At 37.3% G+C, this 27,680-nt stretch overlaps 2 protein-coding genes across 4 annotated transcripts in view; both read left to right on the top strand.

The window, feature by feature from the left end:
* Window positions 1–8,232, top strand: part of LOC127879230 (chromosome-associated kinesin KIF4-like) — a 72,734-nt gene extending 64,502 nt beyond the window's left edge. The window contains exons 28-29 of the mRNA XM_052425963.1: window positions 5,495–5,680; window positions 6,081–8,232. Of these exons, the coding sequence (XP_052281923.1) occupies window positions 5,495–5,680; window positions 6,081–6,461 (567 nt within the window). The 3' untranslated portion in view covers window positions 6,462–8,232. The remainder of the gene's footprint in view (window positions 1–5,494; window positions 5,681–6,080) is intronic.
* A 1,461-nt stretch (window positions 8,233–9,693) lies between these two features.
* Window positions 9,694–27,680, top strand: part of LOC127879232 (advillin-like) — a 48,609-nt gene continuing 30,622 nt past the window's right edge. The window contains exons 1-2 of one of the 3 annotated variants that reach the window (XM_052425968.1): window positions 9,694–9,777; window positions 17,159–17,347. In XM_052425968.1, coding sequence (XP_052281928.1) covers window positions 9,771–9,777; window positions 17,159–17,347 — 196 coding nt within the window. In that variant the 5' untranslated portion in view covers window positions 9,694–9,770. Of the gene's footprint in view, window positions 9,778–16,596; window positions 16,804–17,158; window positions 17,348–23,114; window positions 23,710–27,680 lie in introns of those variants that run through there. The other 2 variants (XM_052425969.1, XM_052425970.1) reach the window with 2 other exon arrangements.

Genomic DNA, 27,680 nt, shown 5'->3' with positions numbered 1-27,680 from the left:
GAATTCTCTTCTTTTTCTACTTTCAGAATAAGAATGAGTTTAAAAACTAGAGGTTCGTGTGGGCATATTAAGGCTTCGTGGGATTCCCACAAGACTTGTTTGTCATGCACTAATTGTTCCTTTGAACATAAATGCTCTGTTTGCACTAAGACCGGTCAACGGAGACCGGTCCGGTCACTGGTCAATAGAGACCGGTCCGGTCACTGGTCATATGTTACTGATGACCGGTCCGGTCACCGGTCAGTACTACAGGTCACCGGTCAACTGACCGGACACCGGTCAACATGCACCGATCATAAACCGGTCAACAGTTGCTAGTCACCGGTCAACGATAAGAAACAGACGTTCGTCTTCATCGGATTATTCCACTTCTTCGTTGTCGAATGCACATTCCTCGTCGATGATAGACGTAGACGTCGGACACACTCTTATTCATCGAGCAGTCCTCATTCACGTCATCGTTATGATCATCATCGATCATCACGGAAGCGATACTCGAGGAGACGTTATTCCCGTCGTAGCCGTTCTAGCTCTCGGCGTCATAGCCGTTCTAGATCTCGGTATCACAGGAATAAAGATCATACACAAGCTTCACTGAAGCATTGTCGTTCCGACTTTTATGACTGGTCACATTACTATCCTAATTCTGATTGTAATGTCGCCATACCCTATGCACCAGTTTCCAGTATGATGTCAACACATGTTGCAGTGACTGATCCGATTTCACAGCCCTTCAATTCTGGTGTTCATCTCACCACAACGGTTGTTTTATCTGCACCGAGGGTATCTACTACTATTCCTAGTCAGAAACCGCCGGCTACTACACAGTCTATGCGTGTCACATGGGTTCAAGATTCCTTTGGAAATTATGTACCTGTCACTTCTGATAATTCACCGTCTATTTCCGGCTTTAATTATCAGTGTGTTGACTTTGCAGATAGTCATTCTTCGATACCGGAGAATCATCATTTGGTGCAGGATAATTCTCCTATCATTCCTACCACTGACTACGGACGAGAATTGGCAACATCATTCACCGGGTATAGGGCAAGATGGAGATCGTACCATGCTAACTTCGTTAGAAAGTCGATCAATATCAGACCATATGGTGACAACCGTCAGCCAGTTTATGCCAGATGGCATTGGTCAAGGACTACGACCAATGCCGGACCATTTGGCAGCCGCCATACAGTCATTGCCTGGTGACAACACTGGTCATAGCATGACTGGTACGTCACCGGGTAACTCACCGGTCCATGGCACCGGGGACCGGTCCGGTCACCGGTCCGTGGTACCAGTCACCTGGGCCACTCCGGTCACCGATATCCGGTCCGTGGTACTGGTCCGGGCACCGGTCATCGATCAAGAAGAGACATCGATATTCATCATAGGATTATTCATCCTCTTCTTCTTCAAAGGCATCTGGGTCGTCAACTAGTACCGACAATATATGAAGACGTCGTACACGATCTCCTTTATCAAGTAACCCTCATTAATGGCGTCGATTTGATCGATACCGATCATCTAGAGACTTTAGGAGACGTTACTCTACGAGACGTCGTTCTCATTGCATCCGATCTATTTCTCGGCTTCGCAGGTATAAGCTCGTCATCATGCTTCACGTAGACAGTCTCGCTCTGACTACTCGTATCTTACACATTACTATCCTGTCTCGGATTGTAATGTTGCAGTACCCTATGTACCAGATCCAGTTACCAGTTTAACATTAACAAATGTTGCTATGACTGGTACTACTTCGCAGACTTTGTCGTCTGGTGTTTGTCTCACCACTACGGATACTTCATCTGCTCTACCTTTTCGGGTACCTCATGCCCCGGCACCGTCGAATCCGGACACGTTAGGGCTTCAAGATTCGTCTGGGCAATTCGTACCGATCAATCCTGATAATTTACCGTTTTCTTCCGGTTTTAATTATCAGATGGTTGATTTGGTGGATGGTCATTCATCATTATCAGATACTCGCAATCTGGTGCATGATACTAGGTCTAGTATTTCCAATTCTGTTTCCGCTGATTCTTTGCACACTGCTGGTGTTGTAGACAATGAGGCCGATTCAGAGGCAGATTTCAATGATGTCACGGATCAATATTTGTCATCAATTAATCGGATTTATGAAATGATATTTCAAAATCTTGGTGATGATTATTGCCCAAGACCTGTGGAGATGTCTACTAATTCGACGATCTCTATCACGGAAAATTAGTCCGTACAATTGATTCCAACAGGCTTTCTAAGGATGCTTCTCGCATTGATACATGCCTTCCTAGTGGTTCTACTGTCTTATCAGTATTTCAATCGTTGGAATCAGCTAATAAGACATTCCAAAACGAGGAGAACTGTGGAAAGTGCCTTAGGATTTATCTGATCCTAAGCATAATGAACGGACTAGAAGCTGCAAACCTCTCAGTTTGTTGGAAATGGTCTCCGGACAATCTGTTATCACAGATTCCAATTCTTCCGGAGTTAATACCACATCTTCAATGGTGGCTAGACGAGTAGACTCTCTTGGCAGGAGTGCCCCTTCTCCATCCGCAACCGTCTTTGTATCTTATGACGGATGCGATCAAGGAAGGGTGGGGTGCTCATCTGGAACCACTCAGTCTGACAGTTTCGGGGTTGTGGTCTCATCAGGAGTCACATCTACATATCAACAATCTAGAAATGCGAACGGTCTTTCTAGCTGTATCTCATTTCCAGTCACATCTTTGAGACTCTTGTGTATGGTGTCAACAGACAACACATCAGTTGTGACTTACATTCAGGCACAGGGGGGAACACATTCTCACTCCCTGTATCTGGAAACCAAGTGGTGTCCAGACTAGAAGTTTTTTTGACAAGAGTATTGCACATCAACATCTTGAAAAGCAAGCATTCTTTTTAAAGCTGTTTTTCTTTAAAAAAAAACAAAAAAAAACATGTTCACGATTCCTTTGTAACGGTTTCAACTAACACTCATCTGTCGTTGTTTACTTCCAGACACAGAGGTGAACATTTTATCACTCTTTGTGTCTGGAAACCAGGAACTTTTTCATTCTTTGCAAGAACATCAAAATTTCTCTATCGTCTTACACATACCAGGTCGTCTCAACGCCCTGATGGACGTTTTGTCTTGCAGTTCTTTCTGTCGAATAAGTTTCCGTTGGGTTTAATTAAATATAATTTGCGCATGCACCGCAGTATTTTACAATTGCGTGGATGTATACGCAAAGTTAACCGAAGAACGTTGTTTATCATCTAACGCTAATAAACGGCGTAATGTGATCATAGATCGCAGTGTAATACTGAACAACGTCAATAATGCATTTCACAGAAATCGATCCAGCAGGGTGTGCTATTGTTATACATTCGTCCACTTGACAAAACTGGAAATATCTTGCCTTCTTGGTGATTTTTTGCCATAGTTTCATGGAAACTAATTAATGAACCATGGGATTAGGGTTTTACGACCTTTTTAAGTCTCCTGTACAATTATTTTCAGGAAACTTCTTCTCAGGTCAATTTCATATCTCAGAGAGACATATTTATACTGATCCAAGCTATGAAACGTCAACATTATGTTTTTCGTTCATTTACCTTCTTAAGAGGTTTTGGCTTGTGTTATTGGGTTGCTTAATGAGCTTCCTATGAACCTTTTTTTTCATCGGGCTTATTAACAGTCCCAATATATATTTTAAGACTGTTTTCTGTCTTATTATGGCTTTTACCATACAAATCTGTAATTTTGTTATGTCAGCCAGGATTCCTTGCTTAAAATCAACTCCCCTCTATGGCTTCTACCATTCTTAAGAGTAAAGTCTATTCGAGGTTCTCGTAAGAGACTTTTCATTCCGTTAAAAGGGGGGGTGTGTCTGAGGCTTCGAATTTTCGTTGGGTAGCCTCGACTATTAAGAAGGCGTATTCATCTCTCTCATCTAGGGATTTATCCCTTTTTAAGATTAGACCGCATGAATTAAGAGCTCTTTCTGCTTCGTGGGCGTATATAAATAATGTTCCACTTTCTGAAGTGCTTCAAGCTGCTTTCTGTAGGAATCCAACCACCTTTTCCTCATTCTATCTTTGTTCTCTTGAGTGTCAACAGGACAATTTATATATGTTGGGTCCTTTTGTGGTTGCTCAAACAGTAGTTTCTTCCATGGCGTAATGTACTGGCCATATTCAGAAACTAAGTACAATACTGTACTAACGAAGATTGTATGGAGACACATTTCTACTATCTCTGGCTGAAAAACCTGATTATTGGTTTTTGCTGTGATGGGAAAATATAACGAGAACCTCCCGCCACAGCTACAAAATCAGCTAGGGATAGCAGGTATGTATTTATGACATTAAAACAAATTTTCTAAGTAAATTCCTTTTAATTATTAAATACTTACCTGCTATCGGTAAGTCCCACCTCCCAACCCCGCTCATCATTTGATATTTTCATAATTGTATGAAAAGTAAGATGAGTTACGGTTCTTGATTGCCGGTTAGGTTACATTGTACTATGTTTAACCTGAATCTGTTTTCAGTAGGAGAGGTGGCCGAATTCCGGCACTTGAAGATTTCTGTAGAAGCTAACCCACCTGGGGAGGTATGGCTAGGGATAGCAGGTAAGTATTTAATAATTAAAATGAATTTTATTTTAGAAAATTTGTTTTATGAAATACATATTTTTATTTGAACCCAAAATGAATCAACAGCAACAAAAATCAACAAGTATTTTTATTTAGTTTTGCTTGCAATTAAAATTGAATCACTTAAGCATTTGAATGAATTTATGACCATATGAATATTTTGCAATCTTGCCTTTTGTCAGGTTCTTTATAGGGTACACTTTATACGTTTTACAGTGTTTGTATTCTGAAGCTGACATATTAAAATAAGAATTGTCCTGCTGGCTTTAGATGGTGTATTAAATATGTAGTTCAATAAACAAAAATGAAACAGTTTGACCAGTTGTGATCAAAATATTTAATTATAGGACCCCTATTAGATGTGAACCCTTGCCTTTTATCAGCCTTATCCAATACCTACCTGTCCATGTGTTAGTTGCAATAACCCAGCTGCAATAATGAGGCATTTATATAAACTTATGCCAATAAGGCCATTGTATGGTTGTAATAAGTTTTGGTTGATGTTGTTTTTCAAAATTTAAGACCCCCTCAATTTTGTACCTAATGAATTTAAGTCATTTAGCAGTAAATTGCTATTGTTCTGACTTGTACAGAATTTGTTGTAAAATCAATTTATCTTTTCTAAAAAGAGAGAGAAACGTTTCAGGTAAAATATGTCTTCATCATATGACAACATTTTTTGGGTCATTTAATGCGGGACAATTTTTAAGGGTGCTTACAAAAAACAAAAATGAGACTTATTGAGAAAAATCACAGAGCTTGCTCCAAACTGTCGAGAACTTGAAAACTGTGTTTGAACTGCAAAGAACAATTTCTCATAATACCATTCATCAAATGGCCTTTGTGCATGATTCCAGGACGAATCCTTGAGCAGTTCAGTAGAGAAGTCAGACACTGAAGGCAAGATTTGTGGCTGCAAATTCAAGTGTAGGACAAAGCGGTGTGCCTGCCGCAAAAACAACATGTTCTGCACTGATGGATGTAAATGTGTGGACTGTGAAAATATGGAGCTGCAAGTGCCTGAGTCCACAACCACAGAACTGGTATGTTCATTTATAGATTGTGGGTTTTTAAGTTAAAAATAAAAGCATATTTATTTTTAGCTCGGCTGGTTTAGAAGAAAACCTGAGGTATTGTCATAGCCAGCTCATTGTGTCTTCCGCTGTCCTCGTCATGCTAAAACCTTAACATTTTGTTAACCTTTGTTAACCTTTTGAAAATTGGCTCTAAAATCAAAGTGAGTCCACCTACAACATCGAAACTTAATATGAAGCTACACCTTGATGAGTTCTACACGCCACACCCATTTTTGGATCACTAGGTCAAAGGTCAAGGTAACCTCTAAAAAAAAGCAGCCAAGCGTTGGTACTCGTTATGCGGTGCTCTTGTTTCATATAAGGAACTTTTTATGGCAAATAACAAGTTCAATGTTTCTTGTTTCAGTCTGCAGGCACTACTGCCTTGAACACGACGTTTGAAGTGGACAGCTCCAACCCCACAGAGGTCAACAGCAGCAAGGAGGCAGGCGAAAATGCTGCAAAAGCCACGACCAAACCTCCAAAGATGACGCGTACTTCATCACGTCCAGTCCTCAGTCAGCTAAAAGGCACGCTGAACGTGAGCAGCTCAGATGAGTTTGAGAAACCCAGGTTACTACGTAAGTCTGTTTCTGCAGGAGCCATGGGGAGTAAAACCTCCAAGTCAGATCTGAGGGTTGAGACCGAGGAGGATCTTGTAGGGGACATGTTAGACAATATCACAAAGAAGAAAAGGAAGTTGGGGAATCCCCAGAAAGGGTTTTTTGGTGAAATGAAGCCTGAATGAGGAATGCTGCGCACATTTGTTACAACTTGACTACCACTTATTGTGCACTGATTCATTATTTGTGAAGTGTGACTTCAGGATTTTGTTGTTTTTTCGTTTTTAATGGATATAAAAAATCTGTTTATAAAACATACTTATTCCTCTTATCTAAATCTATAAACATCATAATAACCTATCATAAGCGCAAATTGAAAAGAAATCATTTGCAGAAAAATAAAAGATTTTTTTAACATACGATTTTTCACACGTGCTTGCACTGCAACCTTTAAATTTTGGTTCTTTGATTTGTAATTCAAAACTTGAAAGGTACTTGTCACAATTGTTTATTTTCTGTAATGTATGATTCAATGAATTGTATGCTTTAAATAATTGATTGTTTGCGTAACGCATGCTGGTTCTTGTCGTTGAACACATCTTAATACTGACACGAGATGACTTCGTTTCAAAGTGATGCAATAATTGTATATACAATGAATTGGTAAACCAAGTTTTGTGATTTATGGGAAGGGGGTATATACGGTACCATCAAGGAAGTGTGTTTTATGTCAGCTGGACTTACACTTAACATTCCCATGTTTTAATGATGTTGAACAATAATGTTTTGGAGCTTGATATGAACACATGTTGGTGTCCTCTTTAGATTCATGATGAATACTATTGTTTAAATGCAAGGTTTTGGAATTTAGGTGCTTGTATGGTGATAGGTTTTGTTCCAGGAAACATGGTTTTTGTTGAACAATGTGTGTGTGTTGTTGTAAAAATTTTGAACTTGTGTTGTTTTCTTTTTCTTGGTTTTGTTTTCTTACTTTTTAGCTCACATGAATTTGGAGAGCTCATGTTGAGCTATTGTGGTGACCCTATGTCCGGTGTCATGTATTGTGTACCTTTAGTCGTCAACTTTAAGCTCATTAAGCCACTCCAGGGGCGACATTTTCATCCTATGTGCATTAAATATTACCAGAATTCGATCTTGACAGTATGTAGACCAAGTTCAAATCTGTTTAGGTATTAGATCACCTTGTCATATCTTAGAAAAGCCTTGTTACCAATGGAGAAGCATCATGTATCACCCAGTCTTGATGAAACTTGGTCAGCTTGCTAATCCTGACAATATCAAGGCAATATTGGAATCTGGGTCAAGTGGAGTATAAATCTAGATCAATTCCTCAACTACTGATCTACTATGAACTCTTAAGAGCATTTAAGGGCCAGTTTGGCCCACTTGTCTTTTGTTGTTCCATCAACTTGTCCTCAATAGCCTTTTCCTTTCTATGTTTCTATGTTGATGATTTCCAGAGCACCTGTACATAAAATTGAACATGCACAATATTGTATAATAATAGTTCACTGTACAAAATTCACGTTTGCAATTTGCTTGATCAAATTGCATACTTGTTCATTCTTGATCACATCGCATACTTGTTTTTCATTCTTGATCACATCGCATACTTGTTTTTCATTCTTGATCACATCGCATACTTGTTGTTCATTCTTGATCACATCGCATACTTGTTTTTCATTCTTGATATTTGCCTCTTTATTTTCTTGCATGGCTAACTTTTGAATATGAATTTCATGTATGTAATTGAAACAGCATTTAATGTTGTTGCTGTCATGTTCTAGATATCATAAACACGGTATAAACATCATTCTGACAGCGTTTTTATTCCGTAAAATGTTATTTAATTCGTCAATTTTGAACTTGACTTATTTGTACTCATTGTATTCACATGTTGTGATATGAAAACATTAAATATTTGCTTAACTTAAAGGATGTTACTGTGTGCTATTTACTTGCCTTGGCGTTTTTTCCACGTAGAAATGCATGGTTATATCATAAAAATATGATACAGAATTTTATATTCACGTTATTTTGTGTAAACGAGTAAGATTTTAATTATGTAACCGATTTGCTCGACATGGCGTTAAGAGATGTAATATATCAAACACTTTATTGTTGAACAGAGGTGGCATAAGATATTTATACAACAGTGGCCTATAGAGACCCTAAGGCATTGTTATTCCTCCCATACCGAGTAACAGTTTCAAGGAACTTATCGACCTAACATGAATTGCAATCTATTTAAAATTAAGAAAACCTAGGTAAAATTAGTAAGAACAAGTATTTTTTTTAATTCGTTCTATGGGACCTTCTTCCGAAAAAGTCCGATTTTCTTTGGTGATATTTTTCATACATCTACACGAGGTATTGCATATAATATTATTTCGATACTCACTATTTTTAACGTCGCACTGTGTATGTTTACCTTAAAACCCGATGTCATCGATTTTGACGACACATCTTCCTAACTTTAATCACAAAAATAAAGTGCAATTAAACTTCATGCGTCTTAACGTTATTAATCTCAGTAAGCCTATGTTGCAATTTAATGACATGTGGCCTGGAACGCTCTTTACTAATCTGACGCAATTCTTTGTCTTAATAAATTTCATGTATCTTACACAGGAAGAAATTAACGGAAAGATGCACGTTTTTCGATTCGAAAACATTTAAGGAATAATCCTTAATAGAAAAATTGAAGTTATACAATGCGTAAAGAACATTCAATTGGCTTATCCTGGATTGCGCAATACGTTGGGAAGCCCTCTTCTTAGGTTCAAACAACGCCGGTCCATTTTATAGTCGTTTCTTTCGAATGGCTGTTATGGTATGTGATTTTGAAAGCAATTTAATTGGATGTGGGGCGTTTTTACCCCCAGATTAGTGGGGTTTTACAAAATCTAGCACATTCCGAGGTACGTCTATTATTTTAACCGGAATGCGTAAGTCTTGTATTTACTTAAACAGCTTGATTTACGTCCGGACATTCAGAAGGGTGGTCGCATCTCTGCGCACACTTAAGAGGGGAGGCATGGGCAACGCCTACATGCGGCGGCGACAAAGAAACCAAAGGAACACGGCTCGCAGGGGTTGTCATTGCTGAAAGAAGACGAATGTTTGCGTACAACACATTTCAACAGATATAGAATGTATATTTGTTGCTTTTGGTCCAGGATAAAATCTTATTTCATTATTAATTATAAAACATATTTTCACGATTATCGTAGTACTCGTGAAATATGTTATTAAAACCAAGAGTGTAAAAGCATTCGATCATTCACCGAAAAGCAACATGTGTTCTTTTTATTGTATGACTAAAGACAACAGATATACGCGAAACAAGTTTGAACGGATTACGTTGGTGTATACTGACGTCGGCAGTATGCGTGGTAAACAACGTCAATTAGGGTATTGTGGGAAAACGTGTCATTATCTGTGCGTCGTTGTTTTGTTGATCTTGTTCATGGATGTATGGTAAGAACACGTTTTGTTTCTATCAAAACTTATCTTTATTTTCAGGCAAAGTAGCTGACACTGTCATACCGATGTAATCGATAACAGAATATGGCGATTTTTCTTTTATCTTTACTATACTGTACTCAGTGAAAAATCATATATTTTCAGTGGAATCTAATATTTGCGTTTATAGTATATCTGAGGCTTTCTGAGCTGTTCTTTTTGCAATGTTTCCTTAAGGGGAGCGGTATACGCTTTTATTTAGCTATTCTGTATAAAGATCCGGGTCAAATGGCAATAGACTTTCGCTAAAATATTTGTTAAATTTCCTCGGTCAATACTAAATCCCATCCGGCCAAAAGAAAAAATACCTAATACCGATGTATACTAAATATTTATGATATTATATGTTGAAATTCGATCGTGGGCTAGATTGCACTTTACCGGTACGCAGTTGTTTATGGGAGGGGGAGGGGTGGTATACCCCGATACTAAGGAAATATATAGGATAACAAGAGATGTGCTCGTCAGAAACACAATGCCCCCTATTGCGCCGCTTTGAAATATATATTTTTTACCTTTGATCTTGAAGAATGACCTTGACCTTGAACATCCACCACTCAAAATGTGCAGCTTCATGAGAACGCCGCTTTGAATTTTTTTTTGACCTTTGACATTGAAGGATGACCTTGACCCTGAACTTCCACCACTCAAAATGTGCAGCTTCATGAGATACACATGCATGCCAAATATCAAGTTTCTATCTTCAAAAATGCAAAAGTTATGGCCAACGTTAAAGTTTTTTGTCGGACGGACGAACAGACTGAAATACACACATACACACATACTAACATACTGACTGACGGATAGTTCAACTGCTATATGCCACCCTACATGGGGCATAAAAAGGATTATTAGATGTTAGGTGTTATGTACCGGTAAAGTGCCATTGCCCCCCTATCGTGCAAACTTACACGCATCTCGCTCCCGGTACTCCCGGACAACCGTTAACTTGGCAGGGATTCACAGAACACCGCATCATCGTGCCGACCAGACACTCTCCTGAAGGAAAACGCCATTATGTAAACCTCAATACATTATATTACGTTTTAAACTGTCGTACGAAAATCAGACAAGATTTAAAATGTATACATCTGCCAGAAAATAACTGCGCAAGTAAACGCACAAAATGTATTTATTTAAGTTTTTGTTCAAGAACACCATAATATACACGACCGTTACTACAATCTTTACGCCATGTATAAAATCCTAAAATCCTTTACAAGCAAACTCACGTTTATCTAATTTAATAATTATTATTTCTTACTTTGAAGTCTTACTTTGCCACGAAATGATTCGCCTAACCCAATCACTGGATCTCCTAAACCACCTCCTTGTCTGCCAAAACCAACTCCTGGCCCATTCCAACCACTTTCTTGGCCGCCAAACCAAGGTACTAGCCCACGCATACCAACGTGTCCGTCAAACACAGAGCCTGGTCCGCCAAAACCAACCCCTTGTCCGCCAAAGCCAAACCTTTGTCCAGCCATATCCCCTTCTTGTACGCCAAAGCCAGTACCTTGTCCACTAAAATCTCTCCCTGGCCCGGTCACACCGAATCCAGTTACTGAATCACCAAAACCAAATCCAATTTGCCCGCCAAACCCACTGCCTGCTCTTCGTGCTCCACCATCCGTACCATCGAACCGCGAAGCCTGGTGTCTGGACCAACCTCCACGTTGTCTCATCCAGTCAGGGCCGTCGAACCCAACTTCAGGCCGACCCACTTGGCCTCCCCGGTCACGGAATTGATCACCTCGTTGATCACCAGCCCGGTTCCAAATGTAGATACATCCGGCTGATCCCAACCGAAACCCCCAGCTGATGTACTTCGGCCACCTTCTGCAGCCAGTAGAATGCATAGCCTTAACCCATTTATGCATAGTGGATTCTCCCATACTTCTAAACTGGATCAATTTATTTTCAAAATTAGGGATGTCTCGTATATTTATTTCTATAATTAGAATATTTCTTACAGAAATTCCTTTAAAGTGGCATTTTCACAGATTTTGGCATATTTTGAAGTTTGTCATTAAATGCTTTATATTGATAAATGTAAACATTGGATCTTAAAAGCTCCAGTAAAAAAATCGAGAATAAAATTTTTTTTTAAAGGGGAAAAAAGTAGCTGGTACCAGGGCTCGAACCAGTGACCCCCGGAGTCCTGGAGTTAGTCTGAAGTAAAAACGCATTAGCCCTCTCGGCTATTCCGCCGAGTGTTACCTTCCACGTATTTTATACGTTATATAAGCAATCTTCGTAGTTTCGTAAATTTAAACGACAACAGAACTCTCCAAATTATTCAATCGTTTCGCGTTGCAACGCTTTATAATTATAAAAGATACATATAATGGCTATATTGGACTATGGTAAATGTTCAGTAATACTGTTACCTCACAAATATCATAACTAAAACGAAAATTTGCGAATCTGAAACAACTTTTTTCAATTTTGTCAATTTAACAAACCGTGAAAAGATCCCTTTAAGCAAACAGCTCAGACCCAAATGAGACGCCGCATCATGCGGCGTCTCATCTGAGTCTACGCTGTTTGTCAAGGCTTTTTTTCTAGACGCTAGACATAAATTGGTTAAACAACGGAACAGTTTTAAAAGAGCTCAGAATTAAATTTAACTGACATTTACACGCATACTACTTGTACATTTATTCAATAAGGACTTGTTAATGCAACTAAACAAACCTTGCCCCTGGACCCCAACTATCAACAGTCCTATCAACGGGCAGTTGGAAACCTTCATCTTCGAGTTACCTTATGACTGAACAGACCATTTTCGTCAGTATTTACATACATGTGAAATGAACTTTAATTTTTAAAGCTGCTGTGTACCAATATCCCAAACACTATAACAACACTCTTGTGAAATATTTGTGTTTATTCTTGTGCACCCTTCTATCTTGTCTGCCTTCTTTCCTTGCATACTTCTTTGCTTACTTCCTGATTGCCTTGCTTCCTTCTTTGATTTCTTCCTTCTTTCATTGCTTTCTTATTTCTTGATTCATTATTACCTTATTTCATTGTTTCCTTCCATTCTTAATTAATTACTTCCTTCTTTCATTGAATCATTCTTTACTTTTTTCCTTATGTCCTCATTTCCCCATTTTCTTTATTCTTTTTTGTCTTTTATCCCTTTTTTGTTGCTTATATTTTTTTGTTATTCCTTCCATGCTTAAATCACTTTTTCCTTATTTATTCCTTCCTTCATTCCTTCTTTCTTTCCTTGCTCCCTTCATTTATTTCTTTATTTAATCATTCCTTCCTTCCATCATTCCGTCCTTCCTGCTTTCTTTTCTTTTTTTTTAATGTCCTTCATTTTTTCCTTCGGCCTGTTCTCTTATTGATCTTCCTTTGTCATGCCATCCTAATTGCCACATTTCATCCATTATTTTTTTTACATTTCTTATTTTCCTCATTATTGGATTCATTCATTCATGTATCCGTTCTTTCGTTCGTCCGCTCGTAAGTCAGTTCATTTTTGTTAGTTCGTTCATGCATTCATTAAATAATTGGTTAGATCATTATTTTATACCCTTAAAATCAGTTCATGATTTTCATTTATTCGCCGAAACATGTAATTTTCCAATCTTTTGTGACTGTTATTGAAAGCCTATCGTACGAACACCCATTTTGTGGACGAAGGTTGCTAACAAATGCGTCTGGTTGTGAAAGACGAATTAGTTCTTTCAAAAGACCATCGTTCGTTTATACGTACGTGTAAGTGACCAGAAAATGGTACTATATAGCTTTAACAGTAGCATTAGCCAACCAGCCGTCTAAGATGTATTGTTATTGACCATTACAATGCTGTTAAACGGACACCCATGCGACTATTGAACTATTGAACAATAATCCATCACTCAGCTGACGGAAGTTTTTTTCGGCGTAAGCTGAATAAGCCAGCTTTTCACCTTGGCCTGACCTTTGTAAGTGTCCAATAAAATTCCAATAAAATTTCCCGCGGCTAGGTACGAATGAATACACTTTATTTATTCCATTGGCTGATTTGAGTATACCACCAGAACATTGGAAACATATCCGCGTCGTTGTAACACTGTTTTACTGTATGAAACAATTTTATCTCGAATGAAAAGGCTTAATAGATAGAACAGTTTTACACTCAATTCTCGACATCAATACAGTTTGTGCGTACACCTTTTATTTTCAGAGTATTACCAGCGCAAGAGCGTTTATACTTAAAAGGCTATGTTCTCATATTTAGTACTTACTTCCTTATTCCTGTCAACATGTTAACATGTAAAAGTATAAAGAGCAATGGAAGCGAGGCCTCACTTTAAAGCATCGCATTTCAACCCGCGAGGTATATCGGGTCAATACGCGGACATTCAGAGTTTATATACAGGTCATCACCGGAGTTGGCGGCCAGTAAAATAATCGTTATATAATAAAGACGCTATCCGTGAACTAGGTGACCTGGAATTTTCTTTAGACCAGAAATATGTTAAATGAAGATATTCAGCAATATAATTATGGTATGCAAATAATAGATTCTTAATGTGTTTTCAACAATACAATGATAAATATTATTGTTGATAAATTTAACAATAATTATTCGTCCATATTGCCTAATGTACTCAAGTGATATTATGAGCATGTAACAGTTTATAGGTGTCTATCGCAACCGTTGATTATTTTTGATGTTTCTACTTCATATACACTTATATTAGTTAATGCAGCATCATCATACTAAAACAATATACCAGAAAGAGAAAAATAATGCATTTAAATATCAACCGTACTTTCGTTTGACAACTGATCATGCGTTTACGAGTTGAACCTAAATTTATTTTTAATGCAGATTTGTTCATACGACACAAAGACACGAAATTGTTTTACGGATCATTTCAGCTTACAGGACTGGGTGGGTCACGTAAGAATATCGAATATAAAATATATTTTTATAAACAACTGGTAGCAAGGTGAGTTGCAGATAATTAATCAGTAACCACATTTTAACTAACTATTTTGACCTGTTAATTCTTTTCAGCTCAATTCAACAGCGCAAAATGCCCATAATATCACTTTATGCATTAGCACGATGATAATTGATACTGTTAATAATCGAATCAAATAGCAATGCCCGACAAACCACTAAAACAGGTTTGTTCGAAGAACGCGCCTATAAATACGGATACTTCTCGTGTGGCCGGTTGACTCATATGTTTAAATTTCACTTCCATTCTTCTTTTGGTTTTCTGTTTTGTATCTATAGGTTTATGACCAGCAATATGTTATAATGTAAAATAAGCCGCGAAAACTCCCCGTAACATCCCGTACTGCGTGTGATGCAGCTAAGAACTGCACAGAAAAAGACATTCGCTATACTTGATCTCATTCATTAAACTATTTACGCCGTATATCTTTTTTAAAGATATTTCTTGTTTTTATTTATCTGTATCGGTCATTGAATCGTCGTTACTTAATTACGTAGAACTGACACTCGTCTTAGCGATTGATTGTTGCTTTTGCTTTTAGTATTTGCCTTTAAACGATCATACTCGAAGATTTTTGTCAAGTATATTTGTCAATCACGGAATTCCCCCTTTAATATGCGTTTTTTTTTCGGTATTCAATGAGTTGTCCGCCTGATAAACAAACCAATACAAGTGATCATCTTTGACCATGAATGTCCGACATTGTATCAATCAGTGTCGTCTTGTTTTATATCGTGTTTTGTTGTCTTTGCTGTGTGTTGAGGTGAGTGTATGGCCAAATAGGTTGCACTTAACTATTAGAGTCTGATGCGGATTTCAAATCACACTCACTCTCTCTGATATAATTACGATATTCCGTTCTGGCGATTGCCTTTTTATACTTAAGTCCCAAACTTGATTTTACGATGACACAATGACGATGGTAACAGAATACTGGTGAAATCGGGATCATGTCATCGTTACTGTATAAACATGTTTAATTTAATAGCATTGTTTTAACTATATTAGCCGCGTTTTGAGAAAACTGTGCGTATTGACTATGTGCAAAGTGTCGTCCAAGATTCAGATGTGAAGTCCGCACAATCTGATCAAACACGCCACTTTCCGAATAGACTGGATTGTTTAGAAGAGACGTCCTTTCAACGAAAAATTCCCTAAAAGCGGAAAAATTATCGTCTTGACTGGCTCATCTGGGACACCACTTTCGCACATGCATTAAGCCCAGTTTTCCTAGAACGCAACTCATAAGAAGTACCGGTATTGTCATGAACTATATAAACAATTGTAGTGGTGAATTTTTATAAACTTAAAACTACAGCGGTGTTATTTTATTCCGTTAAACGAACACATTCACGCATCTGTATTTACGTCGAAGTAGGAGCAAATTAATGATATAAGTACAACAATATGATTATTCGGGAATGATACAGGCATCGATAAAAAAAGTTAAAAGAAAACGATTTATGATTGTGTCGGTAAGCGTTTCATTATTTATAAATCTAATCATATATTAACCCTGAAATCGTTCATGCATGGCGCCTTTCGCTTTGCACGGAGCGGGTGTTTATAATTGACGCGATACTCTAAAGTACGACAAAAACAATTGATTTAATCTCGAATTCAATATCACAAGAACAAAACAGCACAAAACACGCCTTTTGATTGTAGATTGTCCGCTACATTGTTTTTGAATAACAAGCGTGTATACTCTTGATTACGAAGGCAGAACTAGAAATTAAAATCAGAAACATTTGAACAAATTGAAAGCTAAATAACTCAACTTATCACTAAACATTGCAGCCAATTCGTGATAAGAGACAAACACTGTTGATTAATTTTGTTTAATTTGGTTTATTTGGATACACGTTGGTTAATGCTTAATTTAAGAAAGTAATTGTGGCGCTTATACCTTTCTGATAAGTATCAACGCTGTTAATGTAAGCGTCTGTACAAGCAATTTATGAGTGTGGTTATTTTTGTGCATTTGGGGATTTGCGGATTTACAGCTACAGAGGTAATGATAACATTGCTAGAATTGTATTAGATTTCATATTTGCAGTAGATTTATTATGTATTCCGTATCGCATTGATATTTGTCATGTATCTGTGCATATCGTCGTCGTCGTCGTCGTCGTCGTCGTCGTCGTCGTCGTAGTAGTAGTAGTAGTAGTAGTAGTAGTAGTAGTAGTAGTAGTAGTAGTAGTTGTAGTAGTAGGAGCAGTAGCAGTAGCAGAAGCAGTAGCAGCAGCAGCAGCAGAAGCAGTAGCAGCAGCAGTAGTAGTAGTATCTTTTGATGTAGTTGTAGTAGTACAAGACATAGTAGTACACATGAATGGTTACTCACCTAGCTAACGCGTGTGTCTCTGCAGCCATGAACTTCCTGCACATCCTCGCCAACCTGGACGTCTATCACGCCTATCTGTGCTACGGGGAGCCCAAGAGGCCTAACAGCAAGGCCCACAGGCCCATGGTCAGATTCACACCCGACACCATCCCGCCCTCCAGAACACCCACACCCCCTGTGGACAATTCAGCATCAACACCTCAACCTACCGAGGGTAAGTCAAATCATTCAAAATCCTGGCGTGTAAGTCAGCATCCACACCAGCTCCCACTGTGGTTTACGCGGTATTTACACCCATCGTTGATGATTCAGAATTATTGTTGGTACGCCACCATTTACAAACAAACCCAGTGTATAACCCCGCAGTTTGACGAACACCCAAAATGGTTTCATTAGCATTTTTCCCATTCGCCGTAGGTACGTCATTGTCCAATGCCGCCACTGCGCTTAAAACACTACCCGCCCATCCATTTTCAAACAATGTGATTGTTGTTTTTCATGTGTTTATCAATGTATATGATTTAATTTACAATGTTTGTATCTATAGGACCCCATAAAAGTAAATGCATGACATGTGGGGAATCTATGTAGCATACTGTGAATGCACATTTTTTTTAATCACATTGTAGCAATGAAAGAATATTCTCATTTAGTTATGTGCATACACATGTATTGCCAATAAACATTTACGTTTATATATTTATAATGCATACACATACTAAATCAATAAAAATCTTCCGACAAAACGTCTTCTTATGCACCGGTAGGGTGGCATATAGCAGTCGAACTGTCCTTCAGTCAGTATGTCACTCTGTCCGTCCGTTCTAAATATTTAATGGTCATAACTTTTTCAGTATTTAACATAGCAACTTGATATTTGGCATGCATGTGCATCTCATGGAGCTGCACATTTTGAGTGGTGAAAGGTAAAGGTCAAGGTCATCCTTCAAGGTCAAATGTCAAATATTCCGTCCGTCCGAAAACTTTAACATTGGCCATAACTTTTTTAAATAGTGAAGATGGCAACTTGATATGTGGCATGCATGTGTATCTCATGGAGCTGCACATTTTGAGTGGTGAAAGGTGAACGTCAAGGTCATCCTTCAAGGTCAAATGTCAAATATATGTCGTCTGTCCGTCCGTCCAAAAACTTAAACATTGGCCATCACTTTTTAAATATTGAAGATAGCAACTTGATATTTGGCATGCATGTGTATCTCATGGAGCTGCACATTTTGAGTGGTGAAAGGTCAAGGTCAACTTCATCTTTAAAGGTCAAATGTCAAATTTTGCAATATTGAAGATAGCAACTTGTTATTTGGCATGCGTGTGTATCTCATGGAGCTGCACATTTTGAGTGGTGAAAGATCAAGGTCAACTTCATCCTTTAAGGTCAAAGGTCAAATTTTGCAATATTGAAGATAGCAACTTGATATTTGGCATGCATGTGTATCTCATGGAGTTGCACATTTTCAGTGGTGAAAGGTCAAGGTCATCATTCAAGGTCAAAGGTCAAATATATGGCTTCAAAGCGGCGCAGTAGGGGGCATTGTGTTCTTGACAAACGCATCTTTTGTTTTAAAAAAGATAGTTCGACTATGTATATAGATATTGACAAGGTAGGACACTCGCAAACACAAGCAACGGAAGTGCGTCATTACCCATAATTGAATCGCTGTCACCCCGCTCGAAGACGTTCTGTCGGAAGATTTTTATTGATTTAGTATGTGTATGCATCATAATAAACAACGGGTAACTAAAATAAAATAATAATGATTATAAAATAATATAAAAACATTGACATCGAGCGCCTGTGGTTGTTTCCCTTGTTCTGAAGAAAGAGTTATCAAACCGCTTAAAACATGGTAAGTGTAGGCAATAATGTTATTAGATTTATGTACAGTCACGTCTTTGATAACCGAAATGTTCGTACAAACTAGAAGTGGTTATAATAAACCGCTGTGTGACAATTGATTACGTGTAAGACTTCATATCAAATGTTCGAAAAGCATGGCTTTGCGTGTGTAGTTATATATTTGTTATGCATAAAAAAATAAGCTTCATACGTTGAAACTCTGGCATCGCTTAAGGACTGTACCTGTATTGTATCTGTACTATTTATATTTAAATTCTGTTAAAAATATTGCAGTACAAATAAAGAACTCAATAGATTACCAATGGTCTTTATCATACCTAATTTACATTGTAAAAGCCGGGAAGGCTTGCTCAGTTATCAGAGCTCTGGAGAACACATCCTAGGATCGATCCCAGGTCCGGCGACATGAATTGTGTGGCAATTTCTACGTCCATTCTCCTACCTATATGTGATGAATGTTAGACAGTTTTCAGTTACTGGCATAAATATGTGTACTTCGTTCTAGTAAACCAGCTAACCCAGGAAGACGTGAGTTCGTAAACTGACCACGGTTATCCCATTTATGCCTAGTGGACTCTCACATCCTTCTAAATTGGATCAATTTATTTCCCAAATTAGAGATGTCTAGTATATTTATTTCCATATTTAGAATATTTCTAACAGAAATTCATTTAAGCAAACAGCGCAGACCCAGATGAGACGCCGCATCATGCGGCGTCTCGTCAGGGTCTACGCTGTTTGCCAATGCCTTTTTTGCTTGACGCAAGGCATAAATGGGTTAAATGACTGACAAATTGTTTGAAACGGCGAAAACCCAAACTTACTGAATTAAACTGGGAAACACTTGCATTTAATTATATGTAGTATTGTGTACATATTTATCAATTAAAATCTCAATAGAGAAGACGGGTTAACCTCAGCAAAGTATGGTCTCCAATAAATGAACCCGTTTTTAAGTGAATTAATCAATTATGAATAAATATTTGAGTTTCCGTTTAAGAAACAAATATATTATTGGGTATTGACATGATCAAATTGTGTGTTTAGGATTAACAAAAAACATTTTAGCAAGTTATAATCAAATACAGTAATCAAACATGATAATTGAAAATAAGACCGATTTAACAACATGTGCTCGGGAATCTGACCCTCCTTTTAACATGCATTTTTCAAATTATCATGTCTTCCATCGACTAATCGACGTTTAAGAACATAAGCAAATAGCAAAGAAAAGTGGATTTTCGTCTTACGATTGTTCAACTCTTATTGAAAGTGTATGTCATGATATTAAAGTGGATAACTTTTGATTTTGAAATCATGAGAGCCGTACATTACGAGATCCGCAGAACTTTTCAGACATAGCCGACGGTGTAACATTTTAAGTTTTAATTCAGCCGCGTCATGCGAAAGTGCTTCTTATGCCATCTGCGTACAGCGTGTGACCATTAGCGCATTTACACATGTTTATGTCAGCTGCAACGTTGTTGTATAAGACAAATTTTTGCATGACTCTGTTCATATAGTACAATCTACTTATTTTCTGTCATTTCAACCTACATACCCGGTAACATTATACATAGTATCAACTTTTATCATTATACATTTACTTAATACATTGTATTATTTAATTTATTTTAGATAATGTTCAATTAAATAAGAACAAACTTTTAAAAGTTGGTTTTACAAAATTAACCCATATTAATACTGGAAATCATATATATGCTTCGCTTACTCAATAATATATTGGTTTATTTTGTTATGTCAGTACATATAAATACGCATAATCATGAATAAATTTCACCGAAAGTTAATTTGCAGATGTACTCGTGATTACACAAGGGAAGTTACCTAGTCGTAACATTCATGGTCCTCATATACTGCAGCCTTGTGCGCGGAAGGACGTTATAAACTTTCAAATACACATCACAAACGCTTCTGCAAGTTTTTATTGTAATGTTAACCCCTTTATGCATAGCATGATGCGGCGTCTCATCAGGGTCTGCGCTGTTTGCATAAAGAAATTTCTGTAAGAAATGTTCTAAATATAGAAATAAGTATACTAGAAATCCCTAATTTTGGAAATAAAATGATCCAATTTAAAAGGATGAGAAAGTCCACTAGGCATAAATGGGTTAAACAGTTCATTAAGGCACACAATGATTACCCTCACGGCCTTGCTTGGTTTATTGAAATTCACAATATAGTTGTTAAAAACATCTGATTAGCATAATATGTGTTTATCATGCACCACCATATTATTTAGAGGTTAATGATTAGTCGATGCTCGCAAATGTGTGATAATTACCCAAATATCTGAAAACAGTGCTCTAGTGGTAGGATGCTGGTCTAGGAAACTGGAGGTCCCAGGTGCTAATCCCGCTCAGAGATTTTTCCGAGCAGAAATTGATCTCAAGTTTCCTGTTCTCCATTTAGGCGTATACGTGTGAGGAAAAAGGCCGATTTGAATACTGCGCCCCGTGTAAAAGGACGCCTTACATCCCAGTGATCAGATGAGTTATGTGCAAGTCAGCCAAAGATGCACATGTCATCAATAACAGACTATAAACATGTCCTTAAACATTTTAACCTATATGTCCATAATGGCCATATGGCAATAAGTCCTAAGGGGGTTATTGGCTCGAGTAGGTCTGATGGTCTCAAGAACTTGATCTGAGTAGACGTTTCTATTCAACCAAACTGCATTAACCACATAAAACTCTTACGCTCCGAGAGAAACATTTTCAGAAAACATACCAGGATCACTACAGAAATATTGGAACTTGGAATGATGGATTTATGATAGTATTTCGTCTATAACAACAGTAAGGTTGTGGTTTTCGTCAGTCTAGATGTTCTTGAAAATTATTTCATCACGATTTGATAGCGATAACGGTAGTCTCCGGGACGGCATATTGAAACAACGGTTGAACGTGCGCGTACTCATACGCTTGATGAAAAATGGCCTAGTTGCTTGACGGCCGAAATCGCTTTATACAAGAAATACATGGTCGCCGACCTATTACAATGGAAATAAAATGTAATCCGTCGTCTGATTTCATCGTCATTACAGGCGTTTTAATCGGTCTTTTGTTCCAGTTATTTATTTTACTGAATTTGAATAAGTTAATGATTACATAATTGTATGTGTTTTTTTTATTAATGAGTTCTTATGGTCACACAGATGAGTTCTTAGTGTTGCACTGATGAGTTCTTAGTGTTGTACTGATGAGTTCTTAGTGTTGTACTGATGAGTTCTTATTGTTGCACTGATGAGTTCTTATTGTTGCACTGATGAGTTCTTATTGTTGCACTGATGAGTTCTTAGTGTTGCACTGATGAGTTCTTATTGTTGTACTGATGAGTTTTTATTGTTGCACTGATGAGTTCTTAGTGTTGCACTGATGAGTTCTTAGTGTTGTACTGATGAGTTCTTATTGTTGCACTGATGAGTTCTTATTGTTGCACTGATGAGTTCTTATTGTTGCACTGATGAGTTCTTAGTGTTGCACTGATGAGTTCTTAGTGTTGCACTGATGAGTTCTCATTGTTGTACTGATGAGTTCTTATGGTCACACTGATGAGTTCTTATTGTTGCACTGTTGAGTTCTTATGGTCACACTGATGAGTTCTCATTGTTGCACTGATGAGTTCTTAGTGTTGTACTGATGAGTTCTTATTGTTACACTGATGAGTTCTTATTGTGACACTGATGAAGTTGACATCCGTATTTCTCTCGAGTGTTACATATTTTCCCAGAACAATTTGTGCAATATCTAGTGATATTAACGCTCGGCTAGTTGCAAGAAATAGCCGGTTTCATAATAAGTCAGAGCCTTTCGCACAGGAACGTTTAACATCAATTTCTATCGACTTTTTATCAGATTGTATATTAGGACAGCAGCCAAATTAACAACCCCGGCAATTTTTTCTAATTTCGTTACATTGTATATTATTCGGAACTTCGAATAAATGGATTGTTAACCTTGAAAAAAAAGAAACCCGAGATGAAGACCAACAGACGATTTTTCTCATAAATCATTCATTGTCGATCCATCGCTCGGTTCATGACATGGAGTGCTGGATATCGTATTGATTCGTTAGACTTGCGATATACATGTATATGCTATATACCCGACACATTTAAGGTTTCGATCGCCGCGGTTAAATCATTTGATAAACATACTTCACTTCACTTAAATCTCTCATGTTTTCAATCGCTACTCTACATGTGTTATACTGATCGGATCCGAAATTAGCTAACATTGTGTCATAGTAAACCATACTCTAAAATAGTGCTTGTATTGGATAGCGCTGTTCACACTCGTTTCGTGGCTTCTTAAAATTAAAAAAAATCCCAAGGAAGTGAGAGTATTCATGTATGATTCTTTATCAAAATTTATCAAAGGATTTACTTTATTGTTGTACATGTTTAGTTGACGTTGTGTGATCCATTTTAATGTTTTAAAGTGCAGGTTTACGGTAGATGCATCACAATTTAACCACGAATGTTTAAACTTTGTCATATCACTCTTTATTTCATTGAAATATTGGTGAATTAACTGAAAACCCATTGCTCGAACTTAGAATTCTATCATCAAAGTATACATTATGTAAATCAAGTGTGACTGGATTATACGATACAGACAGTATGAGGCGCCCACAGACCGGAAGAAGGTCCATACGACCTCTCAGTGCAGCCAGTAAGTAGTCTATATCTTGTTCTATCCACTTGTGAGACCATGACGGTCTTTGGTGGGCTGGTGTAATCTTATGTAACTATATATTGTGTGATTTTTTATTTGACAGTAACAAGTACATGCAAGGTTCAAATAAATTAACTTTGACTTCTTTTACTTAGTCACTTTAACTGCGACGACGATAATCGCCACCAACAGCATCACCATCATTAGCACTACTATTCATGCTACTGCAATTACCATCACTACTACGACTGCTGCCATTACTCTCGAACAACCACCCCCACCCCTACCACCACCATCACTACTTCACAGATATCGATACCAATATATTCCCAGCAATACAAATTAGCGTATTCTTAGGTTACAGAGGCGTAAGCAAACGTTTTATTTGTATAGAAATAGCACAAGGTGTTGTATTTAGAATCGATCTTAGCTGTGACTAATGGTTAAATTTGCCATTCACTTCGAAGCGGCAATACGGGCGAGGTGCTTATGGTCATTAACTTTCTTCAATGGACGTTGGGAAAATATTTGTACAGCAATCTTGAGCAGCTTAAACCATACCAATACTTCCAAATATTTGAATATGTCTTAACCCTTTTCAATCCGACAAGTGCAGTTTATGTTAAAAGCAAATATCGTGTTTTTCCCAAGTATTATTTTATTTAAATGGCGTCATTTATATAACAGAAAACAACTACTGTTATGTCCAAATTCTCTTTATTACAATCAAGAATACAAGACACATGAATGTATGCGAATACCAGGTGTCTTAGCCCATTTATGCCTAGCGTCTAGGAAAAAAGGCCTTGGCAAACAGCGTAGACCCAGATGAGACGCCGCATGATGCGGCGTCTCATCAGGGTCTGCGCTGTTTGCCTAAAGGAATTTCTGTAAGAAATATTCTAAATAAAGAAAGAAATATACTAGCCATCCCTAATTTTGGAAATAAATTGATCCAATTTAGAAGGATGGGAGAGTTCACTAGGCATAAATGGGTTAAGCATACGGATAAAGAGGTATTATGTCTTATTGGCACTGAATTTTTATTGAACTGCATTTGAAATACGTCGTAAGAGTCAGGTTTAACACTGATTATGTTCACCAATAGAGTGAAGAGTAGAAGCATAAACGTAGTTTATGTTCAAAAGTTAATTGTATCACTATTTAATAATGGCATCAGACGTTATCAAAGCGGGAAAGACACTAAATATCGTCTTCTTATTTGGCTTTTGATTACTTATCTGGCGTTGTTTTACTAGAGGTTGTAGAACAGGATGTTCATGGAATTTCTGATATAGAAAACATCCTAGTTGTGTGTTATCTTATGTTATCTCGCGTATTTTAATACACCGTATTGTGACCATCTTTTTCGTTAGATAGTACAACGTAAATACACAACAAAAGGTGTTCAAGAGAATAAGAGATTTAAGTTTATTGGACAATTCTGAGTGTATTCAAGCTTCTAAAAAAAAGTTTACTTAATCAAGCCTTAGTATTGGCTAGTACTTGAGAAAAAAGATTTCTCATCGTACATATTTTACTATTTAAAATCACATGCATATTCAAACATAATTGTATGTACAATAATGCAATTTTCACTCAAATCGAGTTTTATTTTATATATTAGTTCAGGAGTGCAAATATGTACTTTTTGTTCGGTTAAAACGTGAAAAAAACATAACTCAAATCAGTTCCGATATACTATTAAATTACCCAAGGTCATTGTCAAACAAACACACATCAAAATTATTATGCAATTAACCATGATTTGCTGCTATTCAGAAGAAATGAAAAGAAGTTTAGGTCGAAACTCTTAGCGAGCTACTCGTCCTTGGTTGTGGCTATAACGAAATACTGTTTTTTGTTATGTCACTTTAAAATTAATGTTCGTGAATGCTGATTTTGTATGCCACTCCCCCTGTCCCTAATTGAAGAAGGCAGCGTATAGAAGTCATACTGTACGTCTGTCAGATCAAAAGTTAAATTTTGCCATAAACAGGGTTTTTTCATGAGCGGGTACAAGTGAGGACATCAATTCCCGATGGACACATGTCTTGTTTTTCTTACAAAAGCAGCACACTTCCACGTTAGATCGTAAATATGAGTAAATTTGATGCGTATATAAGGGCTATTGTTTTATATGAATAATAAGAGTCAAACGAGCCATAAAACATAACTTAAAAAACAGCTGATTGTCTCATCAACAGCTCATATATTCCCACCGTTCAACAATAGACAAGTTTACTTGCTGAACTAATCCTAAAGTATGTATATTGCATAGTATGCATACATCAAACGCCTTTGAACGCAATTTAGCGATTGATGACCCAGATATCCAGAATGGCGCATGGCCTTTAATTCGAAAGAGCAAATATTTGAACTGGCCATACACAAGTTTTATTTGCACAGTACAAATGTGTCTTTATACGTAGATAGCTTGGGCTCTATACATAGTCCTTTGCTCATTTAGATTTCCCACAAAACCAAGTGAAAATATTGTGTAATGTTATTCTCGATTCACTCCAACCTGCTATGCGCAGGGTGTGCGCCAAACTTGGCGAGTATTGTTGATGGAAAATTACTACTTGTTTAAGTTTGGAAAAATGCATACCGTATTAAGGCAAAGCTAAATATTTTAATGATATATCTTATTCTCGAAATCAATTGGTATCATGGCAAAGAGACACTCGCCATCTCATTGTGACACCTGGGAGAGATTGGCAACATGGCAGACAGCCACTCGACATATTAAAGAGTAATGTATTGAAGTCTAGTATAAAACGTTGGCAACCACCAAGTATCTCGAACGATTGTGATAATTTCTACAAAATCCTCTTTATAATGTTCTTTTTATAGAAATGATTTTTTACTTCATCTAAAGAGGGATAAACTATCCCTTCAGCGCTTTGATATGTTTTAGATATAAATTTAAGTGCATAATGGTCCTGGGCGTAATACATTTGCTGAACGTATCGTTCCTGATAAGACTGTTCAGTAGGCACTGGCTAATCAGGGACGACAATCTCCGCCCGGAGACTTCTTTAAAACGAAAAATGTTATAAGAGCGGAAAGTGTCGTTCCCGATAGGCTAATCTGGGACGATACTTGACGCACACGCATTGAGCCCAGTTTTCCAGTGCGCGGATTAAATTGATGTACTTCTTACTGAATACTCACATTAAAATGTCTCCATCCAAAGCCTACCATATCGAAGTACAGTATTCTCATTCAGATCATTTTTGTATTCAAGAAACTTTTCAAGCAGAAGTAAATAACGTTTTGTGCACTGTTATGAATCCAAAAATCCGTGAGATATCAGTTTTGTGAATAATTTGTATTAAAAAGGAAATTCGTTATTTGAATAAACATAACATGAGATGTTCACACTTCATTAGGTATTTTAAAGTCAAGCAGGCGTTTTCAAATAGCATTTTTTTCGCATTTTAAACCAGCTTGTTTTGAAGTTATTTAATGAAAGCGTCTATATTTTTAATTTCATGCAAATCCTGGTAAAAGGAATTCAAATATAATAGAATCGCTGCGACCTTTTAAATATTATAGGATATATACCTTTCTTTAATTGAAAGTAGTAAAGATTAATTGCGATGTTCATAAATTAACTGATTGTATGGAAAAAAACATAACAAAAAGAAGTTATTTGTTCGGTCCGTCAAATTCAAATTTGACATATATTTTACACTGTTATATTTTTACCTAAGTTTTAAAACGTCAAAGTCCATTAATACTCCGTTAAGTTTCACAAATTAATTTAAGACGATTCTGATGTCGATATTCTAAAATGAACACCGAATGACACTTCTGGATCGTGTTTTATGGTGAGGTGTCACCCTAGACCACTAGAGACCCGCTTGTCCGACCAAAGACGGGTCGTAAATCGAAATCAAAGTGTTTGCCTTTGATACTGTCAACAAACAAGAGATGTCCTTAAATTGCTAGGCCGTCCACTC

Source organism: Dreissena polymorpha, chromosome 4, assembly GCF_020536995.1.
Source record: "Dreissena polymorpha isolate Duluth1 chromosome 4, UMN_Dpol_1.0, whole genome shotgun sequence".
Classification (NCBI taxonomy): domain Eukaryota; kingdom Metazoa; phylum Mollusca; class Bivalvia; order Myida; family Dreissenidae; genus Dreissena; species Dreissena polymorpha.
Note: the sequence above shows the minus strand (reverse complement) of the source record. Positions and strands in the feature narration are given on the sequence as shown.